This window comes from Aulostomus chinensis, chromosome 6, assembly GCF_037954235.1.
Source record: "Aulostomus chinensis isolate RoL2024-O1b breed Wild chromosome 6, RoL_Achi_v1.0, whole genome shotgun sequence".
Classification (NCBI taxonomy): domain Eukaryota; kingdom Metazoa; phylum Chordata; class Actinopteri; order Syngnathiformes; family Aulostomidae; genus Aulostomus; species Aulostomus chinensis.
Window position 1 is genome coordinate 12,984,972 of NC_141325.1, and position 24,818 is coordinate 13,009,789.

General features: G+C 40.8%; 2 protein-coding genes across 2 annotated transcripts; one reads left to right on the forward strand and one right to left on the reverse strand.

Annotated features, from left to right (window-relative positions):
- The first annotated feature begins 353 nt into the window (after positions 1–353).
- Positions 354–22,942, forward strand: LOC147260151 (tricarboxylate transport protein B, mitochondrial). The gene is made up of 9 exons (XM_086205361.1): positions 354–820; positions 10,318–10,425; positions 13,076–13,175; positions 18,755–18,893; positions 19,128–19,212; positions 19,823–19,927; positions 20,160–20,275; positions 20,379–20,452; positions 20,900–22,942. Exons 1-9 carry the CDS (start codon positions 709–711, stop codon positions 21,012–21,014), a joined length of 954 nt encoding a protein of 317 aa, XP_086061487.1. The 5' UTR covers positions 354–708; the 3' UTR covers positions 21,015–22,942.
- On the reverse strand, positions 14,022–16,358 carry LOC147260152 (uncharacterized). The gene is made up of 2 exons (XM_086205360.1): positions 15,837–16,358; positions 14,022–15,433 (listed from the first exon to the last, which is right to left on the reverse strand). Exons 1-2 carry the CDS (start codon positions 16,254–16,256, stop codon positions 14,540–14,542), a joined length of 1,314 nt encoding a protein of 437 aa, XP_086061486.1. The 5' UTR covers positions 16,257–16,358; the 3' UTR covers positions 14,022–14,539.
- Positions 22,943–24,818: the final 1,876 nt, after the last annotated feature.

Below are 24,818 nucleotides of genomic sequence, written 5' to 3' on the forward strand. Positions count from 1 at the left end.
CATCAGGAGATTTTTGTGGTGGAAACCTAGACTGACCCTTTCAACACCAAGCTGCCAAAACCTGATTGATGGTTTCAGTCCCAGGGTGCTCTACAGTCTCTTTGTTTGGGAAGGGTGTGGTCGAGCTGTTTCGACCCGGTACACACAGCCTGCAGCCTGGGTAATGATTAACCATCTGGTGGTTAGCTTTTGCAACAGGGGGATGAGTTTTAATTCCTTCGCAATGTTAAAACATTGAGGAAGGGGGAAGCTGCCACGCCCTTTTCTGCTATTGTAGACAAGGACGACCACATATAAGCCCCCCCACCCACCCACTGTGGACTACTACCTACAATTTCAACTGGATCACTGGTTTCATAAATCCACTCGATTCAGAAGGAATCCATAAAGTGCCACGCTGATGATTCAGATTTATTTGCGCCTCCTCGCTTCCGGGTTGCTTTTCTCTTACGTACTAATGTCGTGATACAGTGTTACCATGGTTACAAATAACAGGTATTGGCTAAAGACAATCCCAACTTCCTTGACAGCCTAAGTGTCCGCCTACTGTCAGCAGCAGGATCCGCCGGAGTCTCAGAACGCGTCACCTGCATCCAGGAAAGCGCACCAGCCGCCCATGCGTTAACGCGCTCCAGTTGACTACTTAAACATAAATCTCACTGGACTTGAAGCTTTTTTCCCCCTTTTTTAAAATTTATTTTTCTTCTCATGGAGCGTAAAAACACATTTATCAGCCCTTTCTACAGACCGAGGTGTCTGGCGGCAGCGGCTCCGGCGGGGAAAGCGAAATTAACTCACCCAGGAAAGGCGATTCTGGCAGGTAAGTTTATCATGCTTTGCGTTACGGAGAAGTTGCATAGACGAGGGTGAGAAAACGATGTATTAGTGTCTCAAACACTCGAAATAAGCTTGTTTTTGTTTGGGTTTTTTTGGTGCGCTGAATAAATGTAGTAAACAGTGAATACCACGAAGGCACGCAGCCGGGGAAAACTTCCTGTTGACGCATCACGAGTTACAATATTGAAGTCAGCTCGCTTCTTCTCTGCCACAGATACAGGAGGAAACAGTCTCACACCTCAAATTATGAGCTACAGTAAAGCTCAATTATCATTATAATCCACCAGCAGGATTATAATGTCCAATTTTTGTGTTTTTACATTTTTTTATTGGCTAATTTGATGCAGTTGAGCTCTACTGGTTTATAATATTATGTCAACCCTGATTAATTGAAACGTATTGAACAAATAGCCTCTCTGAAGAGAGTAATTTGCATAATCATGTTCTTTATTAGAGTTTTTACATATCACACCAATGAAAACCACAAGCGCTGAATTAAACTGACCCCAGTGACACTTGCTGCGCTTCCTTCCAGCTTTCATTCTGATTCCGACAACTGTAGTTTTTCCTTCTTGAAATGTATTATCGTCATCGTTGTTTGCATTATATTATTAAAAGTGCATAAAATATAAACAAAGGTATTTATTTCACTTGTATTCAGGATGGTGATGGCGAGAGCTCAGTAAGGAAGGTGGAAGCGGTTTTCTGTCCTTCAGGCATCCAAGCATGGTCAGATCTTACCTGATGCAGTGATGTGGTCTCTAATCTAAAGATCACCCCTGTCAGGTGCACTTTATCTAATGCTATTAGAGTAGAAGCATTCGTGCAGCTGTAGAGAGGACCCCCGCTCCTGAGACGCTACACAAGAGCTCCCGGGTAGCTGAAGCTTCTAAAACAACAACAACAAAAACATCTTTAATGTTGAGGTCAAAGTTCAATGTTAGATTTGGACAGAGGAGCTGAGAAGGTCTCACTAACTCCCAGATTTAGCGGTAAAATCCATGTGGTGACAAATGAAAGAGCGTGCTTTGTTTTCAGGTTTTGTGCCGGATCTGTGTGTGGTTCTGCTGTTAGAGTGCAGTGGTGGCACCAATCAATGATCCAGTCCGTCAATGATTCATCTTGACTGATTGATCAATCTGTCAAAAAAGATTACAAACCCTATGAATATTGATGAATGTTTGTCATAGATTAGTGCCAACCACCCAAATCCCTGATCAAACATTTTACATTTATTTGAGACCAAATTAACCAGCAAAGGTTTGGTATTTCTACGTAAAAGAGGACTAGAAAAGACAGCAACATTCAAGTCAACATTTTGACAAATCAGTTGATTGACTTGTGTATTCATTTATCCCTCGCTAACATTCAGAAACTCCTGCCCCCCTCTTGTGGTGCCGTGTCCACCCAAACCTTGGACCCCCTCGTGGGCTGATGATCAGGGTGCAGCAGTTCCAGCTGATTTGAGTGGCACTTGATTCTGCTACTGTGGCAACATGCTGCTATCAGGCAGCACGCCGTTGATTTCAGCCTTGGTTTCAACATGTTGAATATTTTAACGTTCTGGAAAAATTCTATTTGATAGATGATTGAAAATGAAGAGTTTGCATGTAAATGCCAAGTGAAGTGAATAAAACAGGAAATGGTATTTAATGTTGTTAGGGGTGTGTTATTGGTTGAATGTGCATCAAGCTTTTGATTTTATCCGAGGCAGTCGCACCTCCGTCATATCTTCATATGAATGCAGTTGTAAATGATAAAATAGATGTAAAACTAATATTTTGGCAGTGACTAATTCTAGAGCCCCAACAATATATCGGTGAGGCCAACAAGTATAAGCTTTTTTTCCCTTTTTTTTTTTTAACAGAAGATTCAGATAAAGATGTTAGGGGTAACTTCCAATTATTAAGTTCTCAGTGAAGTTTATTTTCACGATACGATTTTACCGCAATATATTGCCATATGGTAAGGTACGATACAGACTGGGATAATCTACAGAATTTACTGTAAAATTCAAAATAGCACTGAAAGAACAACCTACTTGTGTACCACCTGGGTCTATTAGTATATATGTCACATTGTATCGACAATGAAATGGGCAAATTGTGTAAATATTACAAAGTGGCACAGTTGTACACTGACCTAACCCTAACAGAGCACATTAAATGTGGCCGCCATAACATACGTGGGTCACAAGATGATTTTATCGTGATATATTTAAAAGGGGTTGGTAGCAAGAGCGAATGAAAACCCCCTCCTCCACTGTCTGCTGGTATCACTCCCTATCAGTCCTTGAGAAATGGAAATGTGGCCACGTTGAGAGAGCTTTCCCCTCCCCCCAATCAGTCCTCAGCTGCCTGATTGACCGGATTCGGCCCCGTACGTGTTGCACCCTGACTGTAGTTTAGCACGTCTCAAGCCTGCCTGTCCAGTTTTGCAACGGCAGCACGACTGAATCCTCTCTTTCTTGACTCTTGACTCCCTCAGGCCTCACTGTCAAAAAAAGCATCGCTCTGTCTTCTTGGTGTATCGAAATGTAACACTATGCGTAGTTTGCGTCTGACCTGAGATATCATCCCCCAAAACTACTGATAGTTAACAGGGAAAAAAAATCCTTGTGGTGGATCAGAAGTCTAATTGAAGCCTCTTGTAGTACTTTAGATTTCTCTGTTATGGTGAGCATGCGAAGGGAGAGAGTCACTCACACATGCCTGAAGGCTCAAAGTAGACAAAGCAAGAAGTAGAAGGTCAGAGCTTAATGCACTAGAGTCAAATGGAGAGCGGTTAGAAAGGAGGGGTGCAGGATTTCTAAAGAGGTCTGTGAGCTCTTTCTGCTCCTATTGGTTAGTTCAAGTCTCCTCTCAACAGCTACTAGTGATGACTGAAGCTGAGACATGGAAAGACATCAGGCCTGCGGCAGAGAGAGTGGCCTGAATGGGTTGTGTGGTTGCTGAGTGTTCAGATGCTGTCCAGGCCCTCTGCTCAGTCAAGCTCAGCGATGGGGAGAAAGTCTGTTATATCTTGATTTTATGATAGATTGGGATGTCAAATGAAACAACCTTGTTTATGTGCCACTTTTCCTCCTCCTCCCTTTGCTTTTTTCCCTCCGCCTTGATCTCTCCACCCTCAGGGCAGCCAGTGTTGTTTTTTTTTTGAGTAGCTGTCTCCTCTCAGGCTCGGAGGGCCCGTCAAACTCTACGCTCATGCCGCTTTTTCCTTTGCGTCAAAGTCTGCGTAACTCAGTCCACTCCCCTCAACAGACCCCAAGCACAACCAGCCCCACTCCTCTATAACAGCTTGTCATCTAAATGTCAACTTCTATAGACTCCAGCAGCACAGAAACTAGCACAAGTAAGAGCCTGATTTCGTAGAGGTTCATGAATTAACCACATTGATTGTTTTGCATTTTTTAATCTCAGTGTTATACACTGAACGACTACACTCTGAGAACAGCTGAGGTATTTGATTTCCTCCAACTGTCATGTAAATCTTAGCGGAGACTTGCTGAACAGCGGTGATCTTTCTCCGTGAATAGTTCACTCTCATCATTTTTCATTCATAGTTATGTAGTCACAGCATGGTCATTTATTATGAAGTTAATGACTTGTTGGTACTTTTCAAGAGATGAAAGATGGTTGTGAACTCACATTCCTCTAGAATCCCTGACAAGCTTCTTACAAAGAGCAATGAAGTTGTTTTGGTCCCCGTTAACGTCTCTGAAAACAAACCAAAAAAAGCGAATTATTTAGTAGCTAAATGTTCCAATATGTTCAGTGCCATTAGACCATTTTAAAAGTGGAAGCAGCTGCCTGTTGCTTCTGGTGATGCTTTATGAGCATTATAAAATAAATCAGTCGGGTTGTGGGCTTGAAAACACAAAATAAAACCAAAGAACTGCTAGAAGATCCCGTAAAGCTACAGAACAATGATTTTTTTGTGGGTTCATTGCAGTAAAACCTTTTTGGTTTTAAGTGGCTTAAAGCTGTACTTCATCCTTAAAATGTTTTTGTACAGTAGTAGTCCCAAATAGGTGTTGAAGATGTTTTTCCCTGCCTGCGTTATTTCTTCGTGACCCCAAAATGCAGAAAGAGCCGGCCATGTGTAATTACCTTCAAGCTAATTATCACTGATGGCTAACAGCTTCTACAGCAACAAAAATAGTCAGCAATACTGACAAAAAATATCAATGTACAAACACTGAAGTTTCATTGTCCAGTATAATCTGCATCTTAATCAAGCTGTGTACTCAATAATTCACAAATACTTTGATTTGAGCTAAAAACAAATAAACCAAAACCAACCCAGTTTTACTAGCTTGCACATTCAGTTGAGCTGACTTGCTAGAGGTTTTCCGTGCTTGTTCCCAGAGGCCCAAATCAAAGTATTTTAGGATTCATGGGCATAAAGCCAGATAAAGAAAATGTGGTTTACACCATACAACTCACTTGAGGTGTTGTAAAAGGCTGTTTCTGGAGGCTTTTGCTAGTGTCAGCCCTCGTGCGCTATTGGGTTTGAGTCAGATGTATGTGGCTGGCTATTCCTGCGTCCCAGAATCACAGAGAAGTGATGCAGGGAAATGGAGGGAAAAAAGTACTTAGTAAGAACTTGTAAGGCACTTTTTGTGTGAAGCATTACTTTAAAATTTACACAGTGTAGCTTGTGAATTCAGCTGGATGCTCCATCTCAATAAACCATATTAACATGCTCATATTTGGATAATTGCAACATGTCTACAACACATTTTTGGTCAGTAAGTAGTAAAATGAACTGAAAACTGATAGGCTAATAATCGACCCAAGCAGTGCCAATCAATGCCAACAGCCTTGTGTATACACAGTGAGGGAAAAAAAAAAAGCTGAATGTAGTTGTCCTGTTTATGGAAATCTTTGCACAATGCTCACGCTGCAGGCTTGAAAGTGGATGAAACAGTTTCCATGTAAAATTAATCACCATCCTGTATTCTATAGTAATTAAGAACCAGTGTAGCATTGGGGAGTGCTGTTCAGGACAGAGGAAGCCTTAAAGGCCAGACATCAGATGAATAATTCTTTTCATCTTTTTTCTTGAGGCAAACAAATATTATGGCAGTGGTAATAGGATACATATACATGACTTCATTTGGACTGAAGTGATGGACACAATAACGGAGATATTCTCATCCCTCCTGAGAGTTTGAAGTGAGGGACGATAATCTAAATAAGGAATATTTGGATTAATAATGAATGGATTGTGCTGTAAAACTGCATGTTAATGTACTGTCATATAAGCAGATACACCGTGGAGCGTTGATACACACACACACACACACACACACACAGATGCACACTTTGGATTGTTTTGAGTTCTACTGTCTGAATCAGTGGATACACTGAGAATAAAATATACGTTCATGTTAGGGCTCGAAACAGCAGCAGAACTGAGGAAAAAGCAACTTGATAAGATAGCAGGCCCAAGTGTTGGCAAATATGAGAATAAAGATATTCACACACACACACACACACACACACACACACACACACACAATATTATTTTGGGCAATACTACAAAAAATGTTGCAGAAATGGCTTTACATTTAAAAAAAAAGTATATTTCTATATTTAATATAAGGAAATATTTTGAAAACAGAATTGCACAAATGTTCATTTTTGTATTGTTTCTGTTAGTTTAATCATCAGTATTTTAAGTGCGTTTTTTTTTTTTTTTTTGATCACCCGAGCAAGCAGAGCCACTTGCGTTTAGGTAACATTTACATACCTTTTGTTCATCACCATATATCACAATCTCCTTATAGTGCACAATAATTGCAGTATGTGCAGCACCACTTCAAAGGAAATTTAGCTTAAAAAGTTTAGGAGCTGCCACTCTGAAGCCTTGCTGGAGTGTCGGTTCCAGATGTGTTGGATGCTCATTAGAGTCGCTGAAGACAGCAGAACAGGACTTCAGAAACTGTTCCTCCCTGTCAGCTGGCGGCTCACCTGGTGTCATCTGTGCTTCGTAATTAGAAAAGAAGTGGCTGCGGCCTCGTGTTTGTGTGCAGTTTGCATTCATACCTGTGTGTGTTGATTAATATGCCGTGTAACCAAAAGTATTTTCCGAACAGAGCTGGAATGTGAGAGTTTGTTTATCTTTAGTTGCTGAAAGTATCTTTATGAAGCGACACTTCATGAAGAAAGTTTATTTTGACTTAATCTATTCACAGTAATCCACAAACACTTTGATTTGCGCCAAAAAAGCAAACCAACTAGGTAATGGTAGTGCCCAGCGTGACCAGCTGGAGCATTCTGCTGAAAAAAACTCTGTGCTCATTCACGGTTCACTAGAAGTGTTGAAGTCTGTTTGTTTTTACTGCAAATGGAAGTGTCAGTAGCTTACTGAGCATACATTAATGTAAAATACACTTATTTCAACACGTACCGCTTTAAAAAAAGACCCTTTTAGTGAATTCTTGAGCAGAAGACGTGGGGTTCTTTCCGCATTCCGTAGCTAAAAGGATGATGCTGCGGTGAAAACACAACGTTGCGATCTCCAGACACCTTTTGGTGGTTACTTGAAATGCAAAATACACTTTTTGATTGAAGTATTGCAATAAATTTAATGTTACAGCAGAGTGAAAATGAATATTCTTGATATTGATATCAAAATTGGGCTTTTGTTTGGATAGCCATTTGAACCTGTTATAGGGGTATTCAAAATTCATGTTTCAAATTTTCTTGACATTTTTGAGACCGAACGACTTATCGCAAAATATCTCTGTGTGATATTTGTATGTGGAAATAAGGCGTTCTTTCACGCGCTCGAAAAAAAATCTACATCAAGACAAATGATGTCACTTTAACTCCAGGAAGAATCTAAAGACCAGTCTAAAGGTCTTTGTTTTTGTCTTTCCACGCAATCATTTGGTGACCCCTTGAGTGGATCCAGAACCCCAGGATGAGAACCACTAGTCTAGACCATGATAGCAGTGTTGTGGATTAATCTCTGTACTTGCAGGGGCCAAACACCGAAGTATACAGGGCGAAGAGGGAGGGAGAGCAGTGAGACTGAGCGTGTGCTACCGTTGCAGTTCATCAACCTGTGTCTGATTTATTTAGCTGATGTGGAAGTTTCAAGCCGAGGCGGTTGTTTTGTATTAGGCTGTGTTTTTCATGTCTGAACATGACTTCAATGCCATTTCAATTTCTTTTTTCGTGTAATAGTAAGTGTCAAGGGTCTATGTGGATGTATTGATTTTATGACACGCGTGGAAGGGGGGTGGGTGGAGGGTTGAGGAGCGAGGCAGGAAGGTACCGCTGAGAGAAAAATTAGAAGCAGGAGAGGAGAGCGAGCCAGCGAAGATAAAGATTAATGGCCATGTTGCTCATGTGACCCACGTCTGGCAGCTCATTTAGGCTGTCTTGTGTGAATATTGGCTGCAAAATGAACTGGAAACAGAAAAAGCCGGCGTGTTTTAAGATTGATCGTATGTGCTGTACTTGCTTCAGAGAGGCGGCTGCTTGGTTTTCTTCTGCGTCAGTGTTGTCTGGCCTGGAAACGCATGAATGAGGTTTATTGTTTCTTCTTCCCTGAGACACACTGCCCCACTGAGCCCAGATCAACAGGACTGGAATGGAGCGCTGTGAAGCTCATGTGATCCCAGTGGTGTCTCGCCAGGCCACGCTTTCCACCATCACCGGGATTAGAAGAATAACAGCATATGTGTGTGTGTGCGTGTGTGTGTGTGTGTGGGGTGGGGTGGGGGGGTGAGATCACATGAAAACCATGATTCAACTCAGTCCCTGGCACTCACAGTTCTGAGTTAGTTGAATATAATTGATGGTAGTGAATAGTCACAACAGTCAATAAATCAAACTTTTGTGATATAAAATGAAAAATTAATAGAAAATATACATTCTTGGATACTTAAAAATCACACTGTGACATGTTTTGCTGTAAGACTGGATGGAAAATAGATTTAAAGTGCAAAAATTGTCAATGTAGTATTTCCAATGATATGGAGAGACAACAAATGAGTTTATTAAGTAAAAGCGTTTTAGCTTATTGATTTCACTTAAATTTGATTAGCCCCCCCACAGAAGATGTGATTGAGATTTAGATCCGACAAGACAGGATTGAAGAGAAGAACCGTTAGAATTAAGTTGATTTCATGTACCAAAACTATGTAACACAACAGCATTGGTATAGACTGAGACCCCGGAGTAAACAATAAACACTAAATGTATTCAGGAAGACAACATGCTTTGAGTGCATGTGTGCTTTGAGTTTCAGTGTGTGGGGTTGTCATCAGTATTGTCAATAATCGTGACATTTAAAACATAAATACATGTTAATGATGGACATGATGAAAAAAAACGAATCTGAGAGATAGCATTCTTGATCTTATTTTGTTTGACATTGAGGAGGCACGCACAGGAGAGGAGGCACTCTCAGGATGAAGATATAAAGGGGCTTCGCTGCTCTGAAAGCATTTAGTTCTTATCGGTGTAGGGTTACTGATGCCTGTTGGATCATCTAACCAGCAGTCATGTTTAGCTTTATTTTCCTTGGTCAAGTTTTCCTTTCTTTTCCCCCCACATTTGTACAAAAAGCAAGTCAATAGGTGAGAAGCCGGAAATGCGCAACCACCTCTCTCTCTGTGGACTGACAAATTTTTGTGTGTTTTGACTTCCCTTTCATTGGTCTGTTGTTGTCTCTTGGTCAGTTGCCTCTTGAGTTGGCACAAGGACAACATATTCTTCTTAGTTAACAAGGATTTGGGGAATTTCTTTGTCTGTTCACGGTTGTGTTTATGGGCTTTTGTCTACGGCCTCTACCGGGAGTGATGTGTGTGTGCTTGTGTGTGTCATTGAGTTAATGGAGGGTCTTGGCCTGAGTAATGGAGCCCCTCCCTGCAGGCTCTGTAATTGAATTAATGTCAGCCTTCCCTACATCCTCGCTCCCTCATCACTCTTCAGCATTGTCGGTTATCCTTGTTTTTTTTGTCCTCATCTCATTGAATCTAGCTGGTCCTCACGTTTATACTTTTTTGCAGTCAAAAACGAAACGTATAATATGAAACCTCGCCCACTGGACAGGCAGATGAATTTCCTTACACAGGCCTCTGGTTGACTGTCCTTTCCTCAGACAGCAGGGTTTTCTGTGTAGCTGGTAGAAACACTTGATTCATCTTCACCCAGCTCGTTACTCTTCCTTCCTCGGCAGCAGAGCTCTCAGTGTTTATGGAGGGAGGCCATTTGTGGAGTCGCTGTAATGATCCATGACGTAATGGCACCTTCTTGTAATTTAGCAGAGACGTGGCACTGAGTCAAGCTCGCTAAGGCTGCAGCCGGGCAGATGTGCTATGCTAAGTCTAATCAATAATATCAGAAGCACGACCAGTGGGAAGACATGTTTGTGTTCCTGGAAGTCACGCTTTAATTTGTCTTTGCTTACAGCCATTGTTCTTTACATAAATTAACATCTCTGTGATTTATGTATTTCCAGGTGGAATCGCTGGTGGCATAGAGATTTGCATCACCTTTCCAACAGAATATGTCAAGACCCAGTTACAGCTGGATGAGAAGGCCAACCCTCCCAAATACAGAGGAATCGGTGAGTTTGTCAAAGTGATTTTTTCCCCCAGAACAGGAGATTTTGCCTTTCAAGTACTCAAAAGCAGTTGTCTTGAGCTCACAAAGATGTATTTTTCACCACTGTATCACGTCTTTTACAGTTTCAAGTTTAACTTTGACAAGAAAATGATGAATGCCGTTGTCTTATTAATTTTCAAGATAATTATTCCCAAAATCAGTCATGCTTGATGTCTGTTAATAAAAACGGTCCTAAAAATACCCTAATGCATTATTTTCTATCCATCCATTTTCTACCACTTATCCTGTTAAGAGTCGTGGGGTGGGGGTGGGGGGCTGGAGCCTATCTCACCTCCCTTCAGGCGAGAGGCAGGGTTCACCCTGGACAGGTCACCAGTCCATCCCAGGACCAACACATAGAGACAGACAACCATTCACACTCACAGTCACACCTACAGTCAATTTAGAGTATCAATCAGCCTCGTCCCCTCTTGATGTCTTTGGACTGTGGGAGGAAGCTGGAGTACCAGAGAGAACCCACGCAGGAACAGGGAGAACATGCAGACTCACACAGAAAGATCCCATGCTCTAGCCTAGGCTCGAACCCGGAACCTTCTTGATGTCAGGCGAAAGTGATGACTGCTGCATCACTTCATAACTTCATCTAATTCTTTCAACTGATGTGTAAATTACCTAGATTTACAGAATTTCCTCGTAGTGATAGCTTCTTTTCCTCATTAACTAGTTAGTTATTAGCTGTTAACTTTTATTAACTTTATTTAACTGCTAACTATTTTATTTTCATAAATCTGAGTCCAGAATTGTAGAACTGAGTTTATAACAGAAGCCACATTTTGAGAAGGTGATGGTGAAAACGCCAATCAGGTTAACTAAGCTGCTAATGAGACTAAAGCCCTTTTCCTGAAAACATTTACCTGTTCAGTATTAATAGCAATATTTAACAGTCAGTAATCATTTAATAATTACTCAAGCAAAATAAATGATTTCTCACTTCAACGTGTTTTGGTGTATAGTTAGTATAATGAGGAGCTGTCATCAAAGCATGAGATCCTTGTGTCTCACAATGAAAACTGCGTTTTCTCTTGATGTAACTGTTGTTGCATGAAATTGTTTATTTTGCGGATTCAATGATATTTTACAACTGATTTAGCCGATTGCTGGTATTGAGTGATGTTGATAATGCCTGGATAAAAGCAGGTTTAAATTATGTTCACATTTTGTACAAACTGAAAAACACGTGAACATTTTAAATTTGACAAAAAATGTAATCATTTCCGAACTGTTCAGAATAGGCAATAAATCCTATAACTAGCACAAAAGAGAGGTAAGCTAAATATGAATATTAACCATGTGGCTGTTTGCCATATACAGTATTTATATCCATCCATCCATCCACTTTCTAACGTCCATCGCAGGGCCAACACATAGAGACAGACAACCATTCACACTCACAGTCACACCTACGGTCAATTTAGAGTATCAATCAGCCTCGTCCCCTCTTGATGTCTTTGGACTGTGGGAGGAAGCTGGAGTACCAGAGAGAACCCACACAGGAACAGGGAGAAGGTGTAGACTCCACACAGAAAGACCACGTGCTGGGTTGGCCAGAGCCGGGACTCGAAACCGGAACCTTCTTGATGTGAGGCGACAGTGCTAACACTGCACCACCGTGCTGCCCTCAGTATTTATATAAAAATACTAATATCTACTGATATCCATGAGATGGTGTTATGATGCTACGTTCCTTAATGTAAGTTTTCTGTCTTGGAACTATGAAAAATAAGCAAAATCACCTGTAACGATGTAGAGATGCAACGTGAATATGATAATTGTCATGTTTATGAGTTTGGAGGCTGCTGACAGGTTTTCCGCAACACCTACAAAACATCAGAAAGCAATTAAACAAATGCACACAAGTTTGGCATGTTGTTGACTCCAATTAGAAGTTGCTGTCCTGCACAACCAAATAAATTTAATATTATTAAGAATGAGTATGATTTTAGAGTATGTTCCTCACTGTTCAGCCTCTCAGGAGCTCATTATCCAATTACCCATCATCCCCTGATACATTAGGGATTCTGGCAGGCTGTCACCATGTTTGTTTATATGACTTATAACAGACCAGTGCGCACAGGCACATACACACACGCATGCGCGCGCGCACACACACACACTCGCACACACACACATACACACACACAGGCAGAATGTGTTCCTGTTGGCTGCAGCTCTGAGGCTGGGAGACCATTCTAATGAGACCTCAAGATGCTTTTTCTGCTCAGTTGTGCATTTGGCTGGTTTGCTGGATGAAGAACCAGGAGCAATATCAAAGCCATGCACCAAAGTTTGGGGAGATCAACTTGTGGGTCTACTTAACCAATCAGGGATGAGAAAAACTAGGCTATCATCTATGTTCTCATTCTCACTATTTTTAATGAAAATATGACAAATGTGTAGAAAATCCCACATGTAAAGAAGCAAAAGTTTACCTGTGTTGAGTTCCATCCTCTGGATCATCCTGATATTCAGATGCCGGCCCTGTGAACATCTTCCATTTACCCTCCAGCCACAGGAAGGATCCCTGTAGCTTTTTAGTGATGTGAAATTACTGAATGCCTTAAATGACTAAATGTGTGTCTGTTTTCCTCCAGGTGACTGTGTGAGACAGACAGTACAGAGCCATGGTGTTAGAGGACTATACAGAGGACTCAGCTCGCTGCTCTATGGGTCTATACCCAAATCTGCTGTCAGGTATGCAACTCCAAAAGAAATATTAAAGCAGAGGCCCAAATAGAGTGGATACATGTACATAAAGTGTTGCAGATTTGCAGATTTGTATTTAATGTTTTAGAGCTCCATAGAAGTCAGAGTAGAGCCAAGACAACGCAGACCAGCTGTTAGGATCGTCTACCTGAAACCATAAACTCACACCCTTGAATTATTCTTATCGTTACCCACAATGCAAGGCTTAAATACCACACTATTCCTCGGTATGATTACATTATTCTTTCAGAGCAATGACATTTACCTCCAGACAAGTGTGCACATTACCATGCATCCACACACACACACACACACACACACACATGCACGCACACATGCACCCATGAACACACAGACACACAGATATCTGTTTGTGTATGTGAGTTTGTGTGAGTATGTGTGTGTGGTTGTGAGAGAGAGAGAGATGCTGGAGGGTGAACCCTGTCTGTTCAATAGTGAGACGGGTCCAGTCGGGCGGAGCAAATATGTCATTCAAACTCAGGCAGGCAGCGTCTCAATAGGAGAACAGAGAGGAAGACTGGTGTCTCGTGTGTGTGTGTATGCATACTATATATATATGTATATATATGTGTGTGTGTGTGTGTATGCATATATATATATGACAAATATATAAATGTGTGTATGCATATATATGTGTGTGTGTGTGTGTGTGTATGCATATATATATATGACAAATATATAAATGTGTGTGTATGCATATATATGTGTGTGTGTGTACTTGCACTTTCTTCATAGGTAGGACCAGAACATGTTTTAAGTAACACAGTGAGGTTATCTTAGAATTAAGGTCTGGATCGGTTAAATTTTGGTATATTGATTTCCAATGCCTGCTCCAAGCAGTGATGTTTCCACAAACTTTGTATAGGAAGGGCCAGTTGGGGCCACTGAAATTCTTGGGTTGGCACACAGAAATTAAAAACCAAAGTACGTCAGAATCCAAAAAGCCAAAAGCCACATTGCCAGAACTTCAGGAATCCTGTCATGCTAGTTAATCAGATAGAAAAATAAGGATGTTCTGATTTGACACTGAATGTGAGTATCTGATAGAATTAGACTTGGTACAGTTAATATTTTGAGTTCCACATAAAGTTTAGTGTTTAGAGAGTCATTGTCGCTCAAGTAGCCTTGTTGTGACTTGTAGCTTTAATCCGAAGGAGTTAACAAACCGAATCACCCCCAATCCTTCGAATAGAATCATATTAATAATCTGTCTAAGTTAGTACACTTAGACAGCAAAACAAATAACAGCTTTAAAAAGTACTGAACATTACACAGCTCTAACTACTCTGTGCCGCAAAAGAAATAAATACATTTTAAAAAACGGAAGGTAGCTATGGTTCGTCCAAAAAGTTGCTATAATTATCAAAAGGTGCAGGGGTGCCCCTCAGGAATTTGCTGCGCCCCTGAAATGTAGATTTCAGAACCTTATGTTTCTGGAGCAAAGCTTTGTTCTCTTTGATCAGCATGATGTTCCTCATCATCAGTTTTTCCTCCTTCAGCAGCTTCGCCTTGACCTTCATTATCTTTTTCCTCAGGATCTTATTGTAGTTGGTCAGAGTTTTCTTCTCAATCAGACCTAAATTGTAGTTCACCTCAAACAAACTGTGACCGTTGACCTGCTGGATGGAAGCCTGAATCTGTTGAGTTATTTCGTTGTTTCTTCGCTTTAAGGTTTCTGTCTCCTTTTTCAAATCCTCGTACTTGTTTTTCCAATCCTCTTCACGGTGAATCTCTTTGGTGATGGAGGTATGAATCCTGACCAGGGCTTGACTTTCCGCCTGCTGGACTTTGACCATGGCCTCCAGTTCTTCATACATGTACTTCTCTTGTTCTCTAATCTGGAGCTGCCTGTTCATCTCCCTGATCTGCTGCTGGATGTTGTCATTGTCTCTCATTAGAGCCGTCATGTGGTCGAACCTCTCCCTGCACTCATCTCCAAAGACTCTCTCTCGCTTGTACTTCCCGTTGAGCACCTTGAGTTCCTTCGTCAGGACCTGGTTCTGACGGCTCATGAGAGCATTGGCCGCTTTCATGGAGTCATTCAATTTATGCAATGACTTTTCCTTCTTGATTTGATTGCTGATGCGCTGGATTTCCTGGTAAAGTGCCCGGTTCTTCTGGCTGAGAGCCTCCTCCTCTGCTGTCAGGTCTCTGTTGACTCCATACAGTGATGTGATGTTTTCTTGCATCAAGTCCTTCACTGAAGCGCACATTTTCTGCAGGAACTGAGGTAAGAAAAGTTTACATTTCCAAGCGCCAGATGACTCGCAGTACTTCACGTAGAATATTCACATATTAAAATTACATTGTTAGTACAATAACAACAAAAAGCAAACCCAAGGTAACGCGTATTTACAAAGAATTTTTGAAAGCATCAGTAAATTTTTGATTCAAACTATTTAATCCAGATTTAGAAGAAAGAGTACCTCTCTGAATTTTCCCCAAACAAGAGAGTTCAGATCTTTTTGCAGAGGATCCTTCTCCGCAGGGACCCAACATTTGTTCTGGACCTTTGGTGCAGCCATCCCTTCTACCTGTAAACTTATTTTTTGCTTCTCTATTGTGACCTTTTTGACTCTTTGCATGAGTGGACAAGCCGGTACCTCGTGTGGATCTTATCTACCTCACCTCAGATTGCTTCTGAAGCTCCTCATGCTGTTGTCTCACAGCTTCTCTCACCACATCCATCTTCTCAGCTTTGTCGTCCCCAGATTTTCCCATCAGCATTTTCTGAAATTCTTCAATCTCACGCTGCAGAGCGAAACTCCGGCAGTCGTACGCCTCATTTCCGTCTTTGATCGCCCTGCACATCGCTTCTAAAGTGCTGTGCTGTTGGGCCTGGTTACGAAGTTGCCGCAGTTCTTTTTCCAGGGCGAAACATTTGTCTTTAGCAGCCTTTTTCTCTGCGCTTATCTGCTCCAAATACAAATCGACGCTCAGCTGGTTCTTGAGCTGCTGAATGTTGATGTCCAGAGCATCAAACTGTTGGTTGATGTCCAACTGTACTTTATCCGTCTTGCTCCCAGTCACAGACTGGTGGACTCCCATAGTTTTGTTTTACTGGAGGGAAGAAACTCATTCGTCTGATTTTTGAAAGTGATTTGGAGCTAATTTGAATTTGGTGACACGAGAAAAGTGAGAACGCAGCATAGGCGACAGGCGAGTGTCTTGTAAGAACACAACCTTATATGTGATTGATGACAGCCAAGTTAGAATTTTGATGTTTGATGACATTTTCATGTGACATTTGTCCTCTTGGCCCCATTTTTGATCCCTGAATGAACTGAACTAAATTAATACGTTGAACAGATTCTCAAGATCCTGAAACATGTGTCAGTGGAGCTGATGGTAGTTGTAGCTTTGATGGCCAGTCTGTGTGACACATGAAAACTGCTTAGTCATAGTGGCTCCTACTACAGCTGATTAATCTGTGTGTGTGTGTGTGTGTGTGTGTGTGTGTGTGTGTGTGTGTGTGTGTGTGTGTGTGTGTGTGTGTGTGTGTGGTGGCGGCGGCGGGGTGTTACCATGGCAAAATGTGTTAGCTGACATGAATTTGAGACTATAAACCATGCACACCTTAAACAATACCTTGCATAAGAGAATAAAAGTTGTTCATTGGTAGTATAACTATGTGCAAACCTATTCTCTGTTTATCTCCATTTTTTTTTTGTTATCCACAGTCTTTTTGACCAGTTTTCCCCATTTTTCATATCTGACCTCATAAAACATCCAAACAAAGATCAGATATGTTTTTGAGATACAATAGAATTCTCCTGCTGTGAATGATTCAAAATTTAAAATGGATGGAGCGATGGAAAGTCATTGCAATTGGTACAATTAAGTGTGATTAGCACCTCAGTTCTCTTACATCCTCTATCTTTTTTATCCTCACCCTTCCTGTATCCCACTCCAACCTCCTTTCCCTCCCCCATCCCATCAACTGATTGCCTGCACACCATCATGTGCCATACAGTCTGCTGTTGGAAGAGCTTTTGACCTTTTCCCTCCCCTTAACATTTCATCCCTAATTACATCCTTCTCCTGCCTACTTGATTTCTTTCCTATTTTTTCCTCTCCTCTTCACCTCCTCCTCCCAACCACAGAACTGACCTTGTAGAAAGACCCTCTAATGAAGATTGGGCTTCCCAGAATGACTCATCTCAGACTGTGGACGTTGGCCAGAATAGAAGTGTCATTTTCTAACTGTAAAGTTTAGACTGCTTGTTAAATGGGTAGCGGGGAGGGTGGTGGTGGTGGTGGTGGTGGTGGTGGTGGTGGGGGGGGGGGGGGGGGTTGGCTGAGATGTAGCAGTGTATCTTTCCAGCATCATCTAATGAATAGCCTCCATTCACAAGGTTAGGGCTGGCTGTAGGGAAGTGTTCCTCCTATTTGAGCCTCTCCAAAGACTAAAAAGCAGTTTGTAGTCGGAGAACGCATGAGGAGAGGAGTGGATTTATTGTTATGTGTTGTTGGTTCGTGCTTGACAGTGCGATTTAGTTGATTGCGGGGAGTCCATCTTTCTAAGCAAATATGTGTGACGAGAGAGAGAAACGAACAGATGTGGAAGGTTAATGAGGAATAGAAAATCCTGCAACCTGTAAGAAAACCAGATGAAGACAGGGTTGGGGGGGGGGGGTTATGCTGAGTATAAGAAATGATTTGGTTGAGCAGACTGAGAGAAATCAGACAGGAAAAACACGTCATTCATCAAGATGAAGCACTTGTCCTCCCTCGCTCCTTTTGCTAAACGCACTGGCCAGCATCCTCCCTTCCCCACAATACACTTTCATCTATAAATAACCTTTATTGTAAAGGACCTGCTGGCAGAACATCTTCTGCCATTGCACAGATAGATGAACCGCACCCCCTTCTGTCTGGATGGACTGCCATGGCAGCTGGTCCCTCACTGTTCATTGCTAAATCTCACTACAGTTAAATGGGGACGAACACGGAACAGTAACGTCAAGCTTTGAGGAACATTCTGCACTTTGTCTCCACTAAAAGTTGGAAGGGTTTTTTTTTTTCGTCTGTCATCAAGCGCTGTAGTCATGGGGACATCCATCCAGTGCAGTAATCCAGTGTTCATTTATAACAATTGAATCAACATCTTCTCCATCAGATTCAATAACAACGAAACACTGTAATCCTCACGTAAGGAAGATTTATTGCAGGGCCAGTTAAGTTTATTGCTTTGGAGTTTTGCCACAGCTTTATTTCTACCTTACTGGTAGTCGGGAGTGATTTACAAGATAGCATTTAATTACGTATGTTAGCCTTTTTGTAAACATGCTCATTCGAATGAAAACATTTTTAAAATATCACCCCCAATATGGAATAACAAAGACAATCTTCGTGAGAAATGTGTTTAATGGCTGCACAGAAGAGTGATCAGTTGATTATATGTACTGTAAAATGTTTTACACTTTAACCAAAAAGCGTAACTACCTTAGTCTTCCAAGAAATTAAAGTTACATTAAAAAACTATGACCAAATATTCCTACTTGAGATTTCTCTTAAATACACCTTTGTTTTTGTCTTCTCCTCAGGTTTGGGGTATTTGAGTTCCTCAGTAATCATGCAAAGGACTCGTCTGGTCGACTGGACAGCACCAGGGGTTTGCTGTGCGGCCTCGGAGCCGGGGTGATGGAGGCGGTGTTGGTGGTTTGTCCCATGGAAACCGTCAAGGTACTTTCTGTACACAAAGTCTTAATAAGGTTTGTTTAACCGTTAGACCAGATAGACTTGAGACATTTGAGTAAAATCAGTGCAATTCGTTAAATCAGTTCAATTAGAAAGTCTTCCAAAAATAAAAGCCAGACATATATTTAGACTACCATGTCAACTATTTGATTTATTTGTGGAAAAGCAGTATTTTGTATTCTGCATTGGAACATCCTGTTCCTTTTTCTATCTGTCAAGGTTAAATTCATTCATGACCAGACTTCAGCCAACCCCAAATACAAGGGCTTTTTCCACGGAGTGGGAGAGATCATCCGAGCTCAAGGTAAAATCAGCTGTTAGTCACACAGTTTGCCTGACATCTACTGGTCAAACACAGTAGTGCTACTGTAAATAGTTGGAATGTACCTGAGGACTTACAATCAGAAACATTATCATTGAATGTGGCTTTCCGATGCTTCTGTTTTTAGCCTTATTGTCCCCTAAATATACTTTTAATGTCTCCTTTAGCGTCTTTAGACTCTACAAATGCAATTTTGATGTCTTCTTTAAATGATACTTCACCATTTGCCATTCAGTTACTCAAAAGTAGGTGTTTTGGGTGCACAAATTTGTGTTTTCCCAACTACGTAATTTCTTTGTGACTCCAGAATGCAAACAAATCCAGCCACATAAAGTTTGGTTGAAGCAATTGGTAACTGACTATCGACAACAGCTTCAGCACAAACACAAAAAAGAGCATTGCATAGTATAGAACATGTCCATCCAGCCATATGGTCAATAATCTACAAACTCTGTGATTTGAGGTGAAAACAAAAACTTTGTTATTACTGTGAAAAACTACATGAAAGACAAAATGCACTTCTTGGATGAAGTTATGCCCTAAAGTTTTCTTAAAGTGTCCTCAAGTTTTCTCCTCTGTTTCTCTTGAACAGGTTTGCGAGGGACCTACCAGGGCCTCACTGCCACCGTCCTCAAACAAGGCTCTAATCAGGCCATTCGGTTCTTTGTGATGACCTCTCTAAAGAACTGGTACAAAGGTCAGTAGCCTTCTTAAGATATATATGTGTGTGTGTGTGTGTGTGTGTGTGTGTGTGTGTGTGTGTGTGTGTGTGTGTGTGTGTGTGTGCGCATAAAAATAAATATGCCTTACACATGGACTCCGCAGCAGCTTAGCTTGGTTGGCTGTTAAAGTCGAGGCAGATTTTGTATGGAAGCATCAACTGACTGTTAACAGTTGTTGCTGATGCTTCTTTTTTTTTTTTTCACCAGGTGACGACCCCAATAAAGCCATCAATCCTTTGTTGACTGGAGTCTTTGGAGCCGTAGCAGGAGCAGCCAGTGTGTTTGGAAACACCCCACTAGATGTCATCAAGACCAGGATGCAGGTAGCTGTTTCTACCCATTTAAATAAGACTGTTCTAGCCTTCGGAATATTAACGCCTACAATCTTTGATGAAGAGTAACAGGGATTTTTGTTTTTTTCCAAAGGGTCTAGAAGCACATAAATATAAAAGCACCCTGGACTGTGCTGTTAAGATCCTGCGATACGAGGGCTTGGCAGCGTGAGTAAACCTTTACAATGTTTTGTTTAATTTATTTTGGCTTAAGTTTTACTGCTGGCTTTACAGCAGATTTCCTTTTTTTTAAAATTTATCTCACTGCACTTTAATCTTAGAAGTTATGCAGTAACAAAGCATGGGAAACATTTGTTGGCCCTGGTTCTTTCTTACCCTTGAAATACACCAGGCAGGTATGTGGTTGCGAAACACAGGCCAAGCGGAGTGGGTCTTTTTTACTTTTTACACTCCCGATGTTTTTTTAGCTGTAAAAGTGACACGTATGCGTTTTATCTACAGGAATACTAAACATGAATACTGGAAAATAAATGCACCCTTTTACCTTCAGAAAAGCCTTTTACATTTATTCTTATTTTGGTCGTAATGTTGTCTGCTTATTTTATTTCACTGATATGCAACTACGCTGAGCGATTCCACTCTGTCCATCTGTAGGTTCTACAAGGGTACGGTTCCTCGGCTGGGCCGCGTGTGTCTGGATGTGGCCATAGTTTTCATCATCTATGAGGAAGTGGTGAAGGTTCTCAATAGAGTCTGGAAGACGGAGTGAGCCGCTGGATGCACGGAGACGACAGCAGCTTCCTCCTTCTCTTTCCTCAGACACAGATCAGAGTTTAGTCGACCTTTTCTTTCAACGTAACGTAGCGTAGCCACGAGTCATCAAACTTAGATTGTGACGGAGAACTCACAGACAGTGTTGGAGTATTTGCAGAGACACTTGACATCGTTTCACAAACTGAGATTAAAACAGAGCCAAATAACAGCAAAAACATTTGCGACATTCTAGAGATATAGATTCCCTTTATGGAAACAAAATTTCTACAACAGCTTGACTGCTGTTGGAACATTTTCACTGGCCTATTTCCCAGCTTTTCACCTTATCTGTTCTCTCTCTGTGTAAACTTACATGGTAAGAAAGCAATTTTGGGGAATAATATTCATTTTGTCTTTCACTGCTGTTTTACTGACAGTATTCGGTGTCGTCCTGGGTTATCTTGAGTTGCTCTCTGTTTCATGTGCCTCATACGATTTAAAGCCAGATGAGCCAGACTGCAGCAGTTTGCAGTTTATAGTCATATAAACTGCAGTAAGCCTTTAATATAGTTATTTTACATGTATAATGTACTGGTTATTTTTATACAGGGTAGATGATAATTTATTTTACTTAGAATTTTATTGTGAAATTTGATATATTTTATTCCTGTGCCAAAAGCCACAACTTTTATTCATGCGAGTGTGTTAAGAATATATAAAAGTAGCCTGACGATTATAAAAGAGGAGCAACTTTTATGATGATGCATATTGTGACTTACTTTATCACTGTGTTTATCGGAAGTGAATGTTATGTGTCTGCATGGTAGACATTTGCTGTTGACTTGTGCCGCTTCTGTCAAGGTTTTTTCTTGTGATCAGGTCCGAGTGTAAAATTGTTATCAGATTTAGAGAATATACTCTATCGTTGTATTTCAGTCGGATGTACCAGAGATCACGCAGTCATGCAGACAACTAACCTCTTTTCTCGTTCGATGAGTCGATGTAGTTCATCAGGTCATATCATAACTCCAGATTCCCATCACTGGATGATTGTTTATCTTCTGTTTACATTTTCAACTGTCTTTTAGAGGGAAGCCTTATATGTGATTTTCTTCTTCTTTCTTTCATGGAAATCCGTGTTTCCAAGCATGAACTTGAACCGAAATTTTGCGTCTAATTTCCTCAACTGGCTCATGGAAGTCCAGCAACTGTCCAAATATGAAAATCTGTAACAAGTTGCAGGTGCGACAAAATGTCATCCCAAGCTTTTCTCTTTGTTTTGTTTCCAAAACTGTAAGACTTTGAATCTGTCTGTCTTCCAATTTGTTTTCTTAAACTGACAACTAACTTGCTGGAATGCATCTTCAGAATGTCCCCCACAAATTATTCTCCCAGATTTTGATTTATTAAAAATTGAGCCCACAGTACATTAAAATATTTTTGTGTTAACAGTCCTGTAAACATCTGCTGCAAATTGTTAGTGAATAATATCCACAATGAGCATTCCATCCTAAAGCTAGCATTCTGCCCACAGGACATCCCATCCTCACGTTGTATTGATCATTTCGATCTAGAGAGTTTGGCAAATGGAGCCTCCTTTATTTCCTGTGTCTTATTTTTCATAATACCCAATACTGCAGATGCACATGGCTCGTTGCTGTCCACCAGCTTTTATTTTTATCTTTGAGTCTCCTCTTAGCTACATGATCTACATAATCTCCTCAGAATACACTTTTAAATGCTGTTCTGTTTTGGTGCCATGTTTTATTCAGGGTTTGAATTCTCTGAAATGGTTTCACTCATGTGCCTTTATCTGTTATTAACTGACTTAACCTGTTAATTCCTTCTTGTGTCATAAAACAATCTATTAGAGGCTCGGTCATCACTAGTGACGTGTGTGTATTACTGAAATGATTGTATTAAATAATGGTGGATTCAGTTAAATTTATGTTCATCATTGTTGTCTTTCTTGTCTGTATTTGGGAGAGCAAGACGCTCGTTACCCCTGCTGACACACCAGAAGATGATATCGTTGTATCAAGTTAGTGTGTGTCTTCATGAAGCTTGTGCAATAAACGCTGCGTCTGATTAAGCCTCTGAAAACTGGAAAACCTGCAGACTCTGTGTTGTTCTCTCTCCCTCTCCATCGTTTATTTTTCCTCCCTTCTGGTTCAACAGATCATGCTGGAACAAACAATGGGGGTGGGGGGTGGGCAGGTGGGAGTAGAATGGAACAGAGAATCCATTGTTCCACTCTGGGCCGATGAACAGAGATGAGGATCTAAGGGTTGGAATCAGCAGTGATGGCAAAATTCACATTCTTAATTTTGATAAGGAGTTCAACGATTTGAGTAAGATTAAAAAAACAGTTAACCGCTTCAATTTCTTTTGAAAGTAAAAGTGAAAAAAAAAGCTTTTCAATTTACCAAAGTATGAAATTAAGATATAGCACTTTGGAGGAAGTGTCTGACTGTTTTTGTACGAAGTGACTGAACCTGATGTCACATATATGATACTAACATATATATATATATATATATATATATATATATATATATATATATATATATATATATATATATATATATATGTATATATATATATATATATGTATATACACTTTTATGATGAATTCCGATGTATAGTCAATTAACATGCGCCTATTCGAAAATTTAGGGTAAAGGGCCGAAATAATCCCTGATTTTCCTCTGAAATTGGAAACCTCCTCAAAGAGAGCGATATTGCTTGGACCAGGGCTCGGAAAAACAAAGACAGAGGTAGGCTGGCTCAGTTTTTGCCAGTTACGAAATAAATGTACTTCCCTTATTAGGAGTGCTTAGTCACTTCAATGAATCCATAAAAGATTGAAAAATTTTGCCAAGTCATAAATCTTTTTCAAATCATGTGACAACTAATGACCCGCCAAGTTCTTCAATTACTCAATCTGGTCTGATCTTTTTATTTCTGCTGGATCCCTGTTTGAGTTGCTGAACCCGAACTGACAGATGCTAGTCTGGCGAGCGTGAACATACCCTTAACTCCTTTATTTTAGATCAGGAGCTTTCATTTAAAGCCTATATTAATAGTCTGGTCACTAGACTTTAGGTGAAACTTGGGTTCTTTCTCAGGAATAGAACCTTCCTCTCTCTCAGGGTCAGAAAGAAATTAGTGCCAGCAACCTTCTTGCCCATCCTTGTCTATGCTTTATTTCAGTGTGTCATCCAAATGTCTCAAGTCCTTGGACACTGTTTTTCATTTGGCATTGAGATTTGTCACTGGCTGTGCTCGTCTCACCCACACAGGTGAATTGTATATGAGATCAAACTTGCCTCTGAGTGCACACAGATACGCACATTGGCTGACCCTGATTTACAAGGCTCTTTTGTGCTTGATTCCACCTTATTGGTGTGCTTTATAGCAGAGAACAAGCAGCTGCTACGCCTTGCGTAGCCTTTCAGGGTTGCTGCCCCCTTGGCATGGAATACGCTACAGACTGAACCGAGACTCTGAAGTTATTCCTCTTGGAGCTTTCACTTCTATCCTGAGGGACAGACAGCGAGAAACCATTGAACTGAGCCTGTGTTTTTAAAATCTTAAATTGCTGTTTGATTGTTGTGTTACTGCTCCTGCCCTTTTTGTACTGTCTCTTCTTAGGACATGTGCTGCTGACCTGTTGGCGAGGTCACCCTAGTGACAGAGACCCTGATCTAACAAAGGTTAAATAAAATAAATTTGAATCAATATAGTGTCATTAGGCAACTATTGAACTATGAATTATTGAAGATGTACAATAGTGAGTTCTCTTCTCTTCTCTTCTCTT

Coding starts and splice junctions, on each gene's coding strand:
- LOC147260151 (XM_086205361.1), top strand. CDS start 709: ATGGAGCGTAAAAACACATTTATCAGCCCTTTCTACAGACCGAGGTGT. Junction 10,426..13,075: donor TCCCAAATACAGAGGAATCG/GTGAGTTTGTCA, acceptor GTTTTCCTCCAG/GTGACTGTGTGAGACAGACA. Junction 19,928..20,159: donor TCTAAAGAACTGGTACAAAG/GTCAGTAGCCTT, acceptor TTTTTTCACCAG/GTGACGACCCCAATAAAGCC.
- LOC147260152 (XM_086205360.1), bottom strand. CDS start 16,256: ATGGGAGTCCACCAGTCTGTGACTGGGAGCAAGACGGATAAAGTACAG. Junction 15,434..15,836: donor AGCTTCAGAAGCAATCTGAG/GTGAGGTAGATA, acceptor TTCTTACCTCAG/TTCCTGCAGAAAATGTGCGC.